At 35.3% G+C, this 12,325-nt stretch overlaps 1 protein-coding gene across 2 annotated transcripts in view; it reads right to left on the reverse strand.

The window, feature by feature from the left end:
* LOC134533793 (double-strand-break repair protein rad21 homolog) overlaps positions 1 to 12,325 on the reverse strand; it is a 74,044-nt gene that overhangs the window by 52,975 nt on the left and 8,744 nt on the right. For both annotated transcript variants that reach the window (XM_063371453.1, XM_063371452.1), the window contains exons 2-6: positions 10,798 to 10,966; positions 10,397 to 10,623; positions 10,009 to 10,192; positions 9,407 to 9,578; positions 8,232 to 8,421 (exon numbers count right to left, since the gene is read on the reverse strand). In XM_063371453.1, coding sequence (XP_063227523.1) covers positions 8,232 to 8,421; positions 9,407 to 9,578; positions 10,009 to 10,192; positions 10,397 to 10,623; positions 10,798 to 10,941 — 917 coding nt within the window. In that variant the 5' untranslated portion in view covers positions 10,942 to 10,966. The remainder of the gene's footprint in view (positions 1 to 8,231; positions 8,422 to 9,406; positions 9,579 to 10,008; positions 10,193 to 10,396; positions 10,624 to 10,797; positions 10,967 to 12,325) is intronic.

Raw genomic sequence — 12,325 nt, forward strand, 5'->3', positions numbered from 1 at the left:
ACGCCACATAAGTGTAGCATCTCAGCCCGCGGCCGACGCAGCATTGTCCTGCTATCTATCGTCGACGCGGGCTGTCTGCTAGCGGCCATGTTGGTTCGGGATGTTGCTAACAGGTGGTGCTAGTGTAGCGTGACAATTTAATTCCTTACAAAAAAGCAGGAGAGCGGCAACGCACGTACGCCTCAAACGAAATAGTCGCTGGAAAACAATGCTTTTTTCATTTAAAAAAACCTGTAAACGTTTTTAGAAAATAAATTCGGAATTAAACTCAAACCATTACCACCCCCTTCCTGGACAGATACCCCAACAACTGACCGAAACAAAAGTTACAAGAAAACTGTCCTAGCGATTCGGAAATAAATACGGTAGTGCGTACTATTTGCCAGCAAGTAAAATAAATAACGTGATGTGTTTGTAAACGTGTCACGACTGAAATAATTCCAAACAAGTTTATAAATATTTGTGTATTATTAACGCGATCAATTAGCAACAAGTATAAAGACGGCTCTGACATTTTTGGCTTAACATAGTTATAAACAATGTTATTATTCGTTAATGAAAATGTCCCAACAAATTAATTAAAAGCATTTATATTTTTAAAAAAATGTGCATTGTTATGTTTAATGGCGGGAAAAAATAGATTTTGACTATTTTCTAAATAATAAGAAATGCATATAAGTATATGTATATATAAAGGCTTGGTTTATTCGAGTCGAGCATACCTTGGCCTTGAAGCCAAGCGGAAGTTTGATGAAAGAAAGAAAGGACGGGATTCTATTTTTAAAGCCACGCACTTAGGTGGCGACTGCAAGGCTGAAGAATGTGACAGGCGTCAACGGCAAGATGTCTAGTGCCGAGCGAGAGCGGTGAAGATAAAGCAGACAAATAACCAAGGCGCGCTTCACGCGATCACGCCGTCAATTCCTCAAAAAGACCTCGTTATAGCCGTGCTCTCGCTATTACCGTGCTCGCTATAATGAGATTCTACTGTACTACTTTTTTTATGTTTATTGGACTTCACAATCAAAAAAAATGAACAATAAGTGATGTTTTAAACATGCAAAAAGTATTAAAATTATTTTTTTTTGTGCTACTGTCTCACTAACAATTTAAAACACAGCATATTATTCATTTCAAACTTGAAAACAAATTATTTGTATTCTTTTCATCGCACACAGAAGTGGGAAAAAATTAAAAAAAAAAAAAAGTCAACAACCATAGACTACAAAACTACAAATCACAGATACTCCATTGAGATGGGCATTAAAAGAAGTAAACATCTTAGTTTCAACAGCGTATGAATCGATATCACAATCAAATTAACACCATTTCATACTGAAGCAGCTTACTTGCTGTATACATCTATGACAACACAGACATTACAACTCAAAATGTATATATGTATATATAAAAAAAAAATAATGATGAAGATGTAAGATGAAATTATTGGCAAAAATTGTGTTTATAATATTGCTGAACTAAAATACAATTTGCCTGGCTGCTGTTAACAACGAAAACTCGTGAATAACTAGGATTTTAAACAAGTTTCTTTTGTATGTGACACTTTTGGTACTCCTGTTGTTCGGCTATAGAGCATCCCACTCTTAGATTGCAGTGTGGAAGTAAATGGGCGCATCCTCTCTCTCTCTAACACACACTGATTGCCGTTAGCGCTGTCCTTGTTTCTTCGTGCGTTGTTGCCAAATATCAAACGAAATTAAAATTTTAATTTTTGGACCAAGCTTTTTTTCATATTGTATAGCATCAAAATACACATCAGGCAATACTTATTTTGAATACTTAACTATATTTTAAGTGTCCAAAAAAATTTAAAAACATAACTTATTCACTACGAACTGTTTTGAAGTATTCCGAGATGTTTCACAAAAAAAATATATGACCTACATGTTTATTTCATTCAGATTTTTTTTTTAATAAATTAATGCCTTAGGACGCCACCGAACAAATGTTAAGACAAAAACTATACAGATTTCACTTAAATAATTTTTTTAATATATTGAAATGCATTTTCTCACAAACTGACACATCAAAAAGTTGACCAGCGGAAATTTTTTTTTCTATTAAAGATATATGGGGGACGAAAGCATGAAAAATGTTCACAATGAATTGAATTAGTTTTTAAAAGCAGCTCCATCTCAATTGCTTCTACAGTTTCCATGGAAATAGCTGTTAAAGACGTGTCTTATCAGTACAAGAGTGTGCTGCAATAGAGGTTTCTCTCACAAGCAGCCATCGTAAGAGGAAACAGGGTCGTGTGTTTAGATAAGTGGGGTTCTGTCCTGCAAGCAATTTCAAATACATGACTTCCTTAGTCAACCATGTATTACCTTAGACACTCATTTCTGTAAACCAGCCTGCCAGTTAGTATCGCGTCTCGCGACGAAGCAGCGCGTTGTGTCCCAGGGTGGCCACTCTTCTGGGATAATAAAATTCCTGGTTTTTTCCAGGTTTTTTCAAGGGTGGTTTTTATCAATATTTGCATACAATTTGTATTTTTGTTACACAAAGCACACACAATATGATGTTTTATTGGCGTTAAACAATAGACATCTTAACTATAGGCTTAAAAATTAAATCAATGAACTTGCTTAAAACAAAACCTACCACCAACAAAAAAATTTATAATCTCAAGTCACAAAAATTACTTGACACCAAACGCACGTGTTTTGCCCCTCTTGCGTGGCTGGCTAATGCTGTTCTTCCCATCCATGCTACCGATATTGATTTTAACATTACACAAATTGCAAATAGCGTTTGTCCCGCACTTTGGATCTTTCTCCACCCATTCAAACTCTTCCGTATATTTGTCATTGTATGTGGTGACCGAACTCGTTGACATTTTGATAGTCTGCGCCAATTACATGTTAGATTAAAAAATTCAAAACAACAACCCGCACAACTAAACTTTTAAAAAGCTCGAGAAAAGTATCCGTGATACCGTGACGCAACAACACGAGCGCAAATAAAAACAAATATACATACAAAACTAGTGCTACCAACATGCCGTGCGAGAAATTACTACCACCCTACAACAACATTTTCAGCCAAAATGCTGTTGCTTTTGAATACAGAAACATAATAAGTATGGAAGTCTGAATTGTTAACGGTTTCTTACGTACTACAAAAGTTTTTAAATGCAATATAAACAAATTAACTTTCACAAAATATAGCTCACGAGCATACTGTCGTGCTTCGACGGGTGGTGAACGTGCTCATTTAACAGCCGTATGTTATTGCGATCGTTACTTCATAAAAAAAATTCCCGGTTACTAATAAAAATTCCTGGCTGATTCCAGGTATTCCTGGTTTTTTTAATAAATCCTGGCTATTTCCCGTATTTCCCAATTTCCCGGTTGGCTGGCCACCCTGTGTCCGGTGACTTGTTACAGTTATAATTTTGACAAATTATATATTAACATACGTGATTTTATTTTCTACATTTATTTTTATTACGTATATATAAAATATGGAAGATAGAACACCGAAAAGAAATTATATCTGTAGGCTACGCGGGAGGGAGCGCAAGATTTTGTTGAATGTATTTGAGTATTTTTCAAAAACTATGAGTGTGTGCAATGCAGTTAAGGAAGCTTCCAAAGCAACCGGCTGTTCCAAACGAACCATTTACAACATAAGAATGAAACTGTAGCGACATGGTACCCTAAGTACGCCTGGTAAGTTAAAATCTTGAACATAATATGTAAAATGTATTAAATAAATACGAAGGAATTTAATAGCGATCATGGTACAAAATTTTGAATTATTTTTCTATCCTTCTCAACACCAAGCATCTTATCAAACATTGTTTTAAACAAAGTTTTGGAAAATAATTATGATATTTACAAACAATTTAAACAGATTTGATAAGGTGTCTACTAAGGCAGTTATGTTTTTTTTTGTCGAGTGAAATTTTTTTTCGAAGCCATGCAGTTATGGCTGGTCGTGTAAAAAATTTACTTAGAAAACATTTTTTGGCATTAGGTACTCCGAGTTATCATACGTTAAAACGGATGCGATATTATTCATATTATGGGAGTTGTTGCGATTTTTCTGTTTTGCAAAAAATGTTCGGATTTTTTCCATAACTTACTCGACCGAGAATTTCCATTACCGTATTTTATTTATCATTTTGGACATGACTTGTCCAAAAATACGTCATATATCGGGCCCATGAAAATGTGATATATATTGGATTTTTAGAACATAAAAGAAAAATATAAGAAATTTTTGTCTACAATAGGTAGTTTTTATTTGAAATTTACATAAAAGTGGCATTATTACAAATTTATAAGTGTAATAGTACAAAATATTATAAATTACGATATGATTTCTCAAAATTCTTCTTGTTAGATCCGAATTACAAAGACACACATCTCCTGAAATTCGTAATGTGTTAGAGATTTGGCAACAGCGCGCGTCTTAAGCCGTGTACTGCAATCTAAGAGTAGGACGGGCTATAGCCCTGATAAATCCATAGTACCGACTTGAACAGAATTATAGATAGATTTTAAAAATATTTTTTTTTTTTAACAATTTTTTCGTAAAATGAATTGTACATTATATATGAGTTTGAGTTTCATACTATAAGTATATTGCAAAATGAAAACACATGAATTTGCTCATGACCGAGGTTAGATGTTTACTCATCATTGACAAGTACTGAAAGACTTGCTCATACAGTAGAATCCCGTTATTGCGAGCACGGTAATAGCAAGAAAACGGCTATAACGAGGTCTTTTTGAGGAATTTACGGCGTGATCGCGTGTAGCGCGCTTTAGTTATTTGTCTGCTTTATCTCCACCCCTCTCGCTCGCCACTAGACATCTTGCTGTTGACACCTGTCACATTCTTCAGCCTTGCAGTCGCCACCTAAGTGCGTGGCTTTAAAAATAGAATCCCGTCCTTTCTTTCTTTTATCAAACTTCCGTTAGTTATCTGTGCCTGCGACTTCACAGTCACAGCATCACTGGCTGGCTTCAAGGCCAAGGTATGCTCGAGTCGAATAAACCAAGCCTTTGAATGTACATATACTTGTATGCATTTCTTATTATTTAGAAAATAGACAAAATCTATTTTTTCCCGCCATTAAACATAACAATATGCACTTTTTTTTTTAAAAATAAATGCTCTTAATTAATTTGGTGGCACATTTTCATTAACGAATAATAATTGTTTATAACTATGTTAGGCCAAGAAAGTCAGAGCCGTTTTTATACTTGTTGTTAATTGATCGCGTTAATAATACACAAATATTTATACAATTGTTTGGAATTATTTCAGTCGTGACACGTTTACAAACATGTCACGTTATTTATTTCACTATCTGACAAATAGTAGGCACTACTGTATTTATTTCTGAATCGCTAGGGCAGTTTTCTTGTAACTTTTGTTTCGGTCAGTTGTTGGGGTCTCTGTCCGGGAAGGGGGTGGTAATGGTTTGAGTTTAATCCCAAATTTGTTTTCTAAAAAAGTTTACAGGTTTCTTTAAATGAAAAAAGCATAGTTTTCCAGCGACTATTTCATTTGAGGCGTACGTGCGCGTGCGGTGCCGCACTCCTGCATTTTTGTAAGGAATTAAATCGTCACGCTACACTAGCACCACCTGTTAACAACACCCCGAACCAACATGGCCGCCAGCAGACAGCCCGCGTCGACGATAGATAGCAGGACAATGCTGCGTTGGCCGCGGGCTGAGATGCTACACTTATGTGGCGTGGTAGGGTATTCTGGTTATTTTGACGCAATCGGTGATCGCATCCGTACTTGTGGGGTATCGTTTTAAAGATAATTCACACATCTGCTCACAGAAATTAAGATTTTGTTAATATAACCTGTTATTTTCCAATTATACAGGTTTAAACACAATTTTTATGCTATTTTCAGTTAATTTTTATTTTTTGGGGGCCAAAATTTGTCCAATTCGGTTATAGCGAGGATCAAACCCGGAACCGTGACACCTCGTTATAACGGAACTCTAGTGTAATTTTTAAATGTCTTTTTATTAACATGTGTTGGTAAAATGCAACAAACCAAAATTTAGCACAAAAAAAATTGTAGGCAAACTTAAAACTTTAGCACGAAAAAGTAGGCTAAGTGCAGCATTTTAAAAGGGCTGTAAAAGTGAGATAAATATTAAAAGTTTATTCTTAATACAACCTCTTCACAATAACAAAATAGTTTCAATAAGTTTTACTAGTGGTGCACCGATATGACTTTACTGATTACCGATTCAATTACCTATTATGAGAGCAATAATCGGCAGATACCGATTCAGTTACCGATTATAATGAAGAAATTTTTTTAAGTGTAATAATGCACACAAAAATTTTTATTCCCATGTGAATTTAATAACAAGATAAGGTAAAGTCGCGAATACAGTTATAGGTAATAACAGTATAAAAATATATAAAATACACTATTAAGTCATTGCAAAGTGTAAATTAAATTAACTTCTATTTATATTTGTTATTGTAAACAACTTGAACTACAGTCTAATAATTGTAATTTACAATGGGTAAGTTTTTGTTGCGGAAAACTAGCATTATTATTGAATATCACATAAGGTTGCATCAAGAAATTACCGTTTAACAATGTAAACATGCTGCTTTATTTTGTTCACTTGAGTTTATAGAAAAATGTTTTCACACTTCACTTTTTTTCTCCCTACTCGCCATCTCACTATAATTATATAAAAATGACTAAAAACCAATACTAGCACATGTGATTTTATTTATGTTGACTGAATATATAAAATTATAAATACTTTTTCACTTATCACGTCATACAAATAACAAACGGATAATGTTACCAAAGACGCCCATAACGAGTTTGTAAAACGCAGTGATAAAAACTAGAAGGTATCGGGACCACGATTTTGAACCGCTACTACGACTCGAAAAGCTCAATTGTCATAGAATCCACTGCAACTGTTTGTGATATTTTGATTGTGTGCCATATATTTTACGTCTCTTGCTATAGGTAATGTACAAGGCCACTAAACAAAAGACAAAACGTAAATAAACGTGTAGGAAAAATGTATTTTTTATTGTTCGAGGCAATGAGATTTATTAAACTTAACGAAATATCTGTAATTATATGACGGGGTTAGATGAATTTTGTAATATATACAAATATTACCGTATTTCATCCTAAAATGTGTAACAAAATATTACACGGTAAAAACCTACTTAAATACGCCGGGACGTAAATAATCGGCAAAGTAATCGTTAAGATAATCGCCGATTACGATTAATCGGTAAGTACCCATAATCGCCGATTACGATTCATCGGTATCCGCATCGGTGCACCACTACCACTTACCAGTACCTTAATATCTTATGTTCTTAAATAAATTTTAGTTTGTTTATGCAACCACTCGGCAACCATTTTTTCTTAGCTTATTTACTACTACCGCAATGACCCCAAGCCGACAGCTGATGTTATAGTGAAAATTAATTATCAATTAGACAAAACTAACAATCAATGTTAAGAAGTAAAATAGGATATTTTGCTGGAAAACGAAACCCAATCATCTCGCAAAAAAGATACTTGGTGTAAGGGTTAGAATGCAGCTTACAGAAATGCTCCTTTCTTCTACACAGACGTCAATATCATACAAAAACATATATATAAAGAACCAGCGCTAAACTGTCCTAAACGTAAAACATTGATTTTGACTGTAAAACCGTAAGAAACCTTACCTTCCTGTAAATTTTATTAACAAACTGTAAAAGTTGGCAGGTATGTGGTGATAAACAAAACTTGATGCTCAATTATAATGCTTTCACATAGTTGAACTTTTAATTTAGTCAAAGGATGTATACAGTAAAATCCTGTTAAGAAGATTCTCAAGGTACTTAAAAAAACTTGACCTATTAACAAGGAAATTTTATTTAAAGGGTAAAGTTGTAAATATTTATAATCCAGCGCTTAATTTTTTTTAATAATCTTACTATGCAGGAATTTTTTTATGTGGTATTTTCTTAAGAGAGTTTTACAGCATTATTACATTTTATTACTACTATTGTTATTATTATTCAAAGGTTAGTTTTTATTTCAGTACAGTGTTTCCTGATTCCTACTGGGTCATATTTCTGTAAATTTTAGAAACTTGACAAACACTCATTGGTATTTTTACTTTGAACAGAGCAGTTTACTACAGCCTGTTTTAATACCATTGCACAGTTTATTAGCTGCTGAAGGGACCTCACCTGTGGCCTCCCACAGAGGGCGGACCCCCAAAGTGGTCCCCCAGGTCATCGTCACTCTCCTGGGCCACCGCCTCGTCTGCAACTTTCTCCGGCTCTTCGATCGGGGGCACTGGCAACGGGTTCTCCACCGGCGCCACCTCCGGGGGCATGGGTGCATCGTCGAACAAACCTCCCTCGAACAGGCCCCCTGCTGCAGTTCACACCACACTTTATTAGACGTTTTTTCCAAATTAACAATAAACACTGAAAGATACACATTACCTAGAAATAACACACAAAACACGACAACAAAATGCACTCATATTTTTGATCACATAGTTGCTTTTATCAGAATTATCCTAATCAGGTCAATATATGGCCGAAATGTTATGATTTTTGTTTTTGTTACGGTTTGTATGGTTTACTTAAAAGACATACAGCCAATCCAATTTTTTTCCGATTTGATATCCGAATCCTTATCTAACAAAGGGAGGATCTGAGTTGAGGCTCACTGATTTGACTCAAACTGTGTAAGTAGAAGCAGGTAGGTGCCCCCTTCAACATCCTAAAATATCTCACCTGAATGGGCCCTAGGAAGCAAGAAAAATCTCTTTAAAGATTTCAAAGTTAGTGTGAGAGATTTTTTGCCCCATGAATTATCAAGTCAGCACTGATTAGGTAATTACCAAGCACTGATAAGGTAAATAACAGAATTACACGAGACGACTGATTAAACGAAAAAGTGTGAGCGAGAGAAACTAAAGTATCGCCAACAAACTCATCTTAATCTTTCCCTCCACATCCCTGACCCAAAGTACAGATTGATGTGCTATAGAGGCGAAAGTGCGAAAGTTATCAGTGTATAGTCGGAATTCTGATAAAGCGAAGGCTGCTTATTACTGCGAAATATTTAAATGTGAAAACACATTAGAAACCACTATAGCAAAGAAAATAATTCCCTGACACTAGGCTGTACAATTCCAGTTTTTTTCCCCGCTTGTGAAACTCATGTAGAATTCCTGAATTTCCCGGTTCATATTATTACCAACACAACCAGTATTACGCTACATGCTCCATCAGGATTCTGCTAGCAAATCATTGGCTAAATATGAGTTGTAATACACACACTTCTTCCTTAATCGGAGGTTGACTATACCCCAGATCTAACGGGAGGTGCTAAAGCCGGCCCTTCTTACCTATGATGTCTTGCCCCAAATTACCGCCAAAGCCATCGTCCCTGATGGGAGCATCTATTTCCATGGCGGAGCGAGAGGACTGCCCCCCCGATGTCGAGGGCTGCGGCTCCTTCTCCTTCTCGAGCGCGGCCATGTGCTCTACGGGCGGCCCGTCGCTGAACAGCAAGCTCGCCTGTGGCCGAAGCACCACACTCACTTGTGCACTCAACCACCTTTATACCCACAATCATGCCTTAGTTTTACAAGTGAAACATCTTTACCACCGGTAGGGCAAGATGAGGTGACTTCATCACAGCATGACAAAAGGGTAAAAGTTCACAGGGCAATCTGGAAACTCAACGGCATGTTTACACTTGCATACTTCTGCACTAGCTCACTCCAAAACTGTTCACCTGTTTTTACTGGTCAGCCCTCTAGAACCAAGACCCTGTAGGATTAATTTGTTCACTAACTTAATAGCAACATAAACAAGTAACCATCTTGAGATTAATTTGAGGCAATTTACTAGCCAAAAAAAAATTTAAGGCAGAAGCCCGGTAACAGGAATATAATCTTGAAAAATAAAATACTTAAAATACATTTGAAAATTACTCAATAATTACCTGATCCAAAGATGGCTCCAAATTGGAAACATTTCGTATTAATTCTGGTGGTTCAGTGTCAAATCCCATGTCTCCAAATCCTTCATCATTCGTCACCAGCGATATATTTCCATAATCTTCACGCATAGTTATTTCCTCAGCCCGAGATTGGTTCAAACTGAACTGTGCTTCAATGTCAACATCACTGAAACATTCCACAAATGCATGGGCAAATGAAGCCACACACTATTTTCAAACAAAAAAAAGTGTTATTGGTCCATGTTTAGTGAAGACAGTGGTTTGACTAATTAATTAACTTCATGAAGTAACATCAAACAACATAACAGTTGCCAATACCATGCAAATTAACTGGCACTGAACATATAATGACGTCAGGTCGATCACTCACTTCAGTTCGGGAATGGCATCGAAGTCATGAAACACCTCTGGTAACGTGATGGCATTAACAGCAGCTTCACGGTTTTCCTCTGGAAGATCCACCATGCCAGGCCGGAATGCCATTTTGATTTTAACAAATGCTTCATTACAATCAGCCAACAAGTACTTGGCTTTTCTCGAATATATCCTCACAACTCCCAGCAACAAGTGGCCTGATGTTCGTAAAGCCATCTTCACCTGTAAAATTTTAGAGAAAAACATTGCACATGAACCAATCACTATAACAATTTTTTTGCGAAAAACTTTTTCTATGAAAGTTTATTTTTAACTTGCACACATAAAATGTTAAATTCAGATGTTAATTATCACACTTGTAACTAAAATGTAATTCTCTTTAAAGAAAAAATTTACCTTTGGTTGTAAGATACCATCAACAGACTTCTCTATGTTGGTTTCAAAAACATGAGCTTTGGTAAGTTTTTTGTCCCAATGGGCCGCCAACCAAATTCTGGCCAGCGGCCCTTTCTTCGCCAACACAAAATGTGCGTAGAACATAACTGTAAGCAACTGGTCCCGAAATCTGCAAGGAAAGAATGCCAAAACAATGTCAATAAAATTCAAGAACCATTAATTTCATTGCTACATTATCAAATTTAATGTAGGCTAAATGAACTTTGCAGTGTGCTAAATGAAACGTATCAATAAGATTGCATACATTACTGTTATTTATTTGTAATATGTCTACCAACAGTTGAAGAACTTTTAAGGTAAGCAAAAATAGAGATGGCCCTCCCAACTACTGATTATCTCAGAATCCAGTGGGAGGTAACTATGTAGATTAGTGGCTTATGCGTACAAAAGAACATTTCAAATTTTTTATACCTCAGTTCTTCTAACCATTATACTGATTGTATTGCTAGGAGTACAAGATTGTGAGATTTTAATTACCTGCAAAAGGTTTATGATTTTAAATGGTGTATTCACATAGGTACATACAGTAATACCATGAACTTGCACGATAAGTGGGACTGAGCAATAACTGTGCAAGTCGAATTTTGATATGTTGGTTACAAATTGGCATATAAATAAAAAAAATTATGTATAAACTAAACTAAAGAAACAATCATTTAGAAATAAAATCTTAGAGAAAACAAATTATATTATCATGAAACATAAACCGAGATTATTTTGATGTAGAAGCCCTCGTAAAATCTAATCAAATTGCCTAACGGATCGAAGATTTTTCTTCTCAGGCAACATTTCACCATAGCAAGCTAACAATAATTTTTTTCCCCTGTATTTTGTAGCAGAAATTTGCCTGTTGGAGTCTCCCAAATTTGTAACCCTTTTTTAATTGAAATGAGGCCTTCTGTCAAGTTTCCAACCCTCATTTGATCTTCTAATAGAACTTGATCTAAACAATCAAATTCTTCAATGTATTGCTCAGCTTAGCTTGAGAACACACGTTCTGATCAACAGGATAATTTTTCACACTGTAATTTTAACATTGTTTCCAACCCAGTGATAGTACATTTAGAAATGATGCTTGAATTCAAAGAATGAGCATTTTTCACAACTTCCAGAATATTTTCTTTACCTTTTATAATTGTTCTGACAGATGATTCCAGTAGATCAAACTTCTTTACCCATTCACAAATTTTTATTTATTGCATCAAAGTTTTTGATAATGTTAATTTTACGTTACAAAGATAATGTTTTACTTTTCTTGTCTGATGCAGAAGAATCAGTTCTACTTCATTTGGAAGATATATTAGAGTCCATCAAGTCTCCATAGATATAACGAACACACAATATAAATAACACAACAAAATAATTTGTAACTACGTATTGACACGGCGTGAAACATGTACGAACATGTCGTAAGTGTGTGAGTGAAGAATCAAGAGTCGCAAGATGTTAAAATAAAATAACAAATCAA

This window comes from Bacillus rossius, chromosome 7, assembly GCF_032445375.1.
Source record: "Bacillus rossius redtenbacheri isolate Brsri chromosome 7, Brsri_v3, whole genome shotgun sequence".
Classification (NCBI taxonomy): domain Eukaryota; kingdom Metazoa; phylum Arthropoda; class Insecta; order Phasmatodea; family Bacillidae; genus Bacillus; species Bacillus rossius.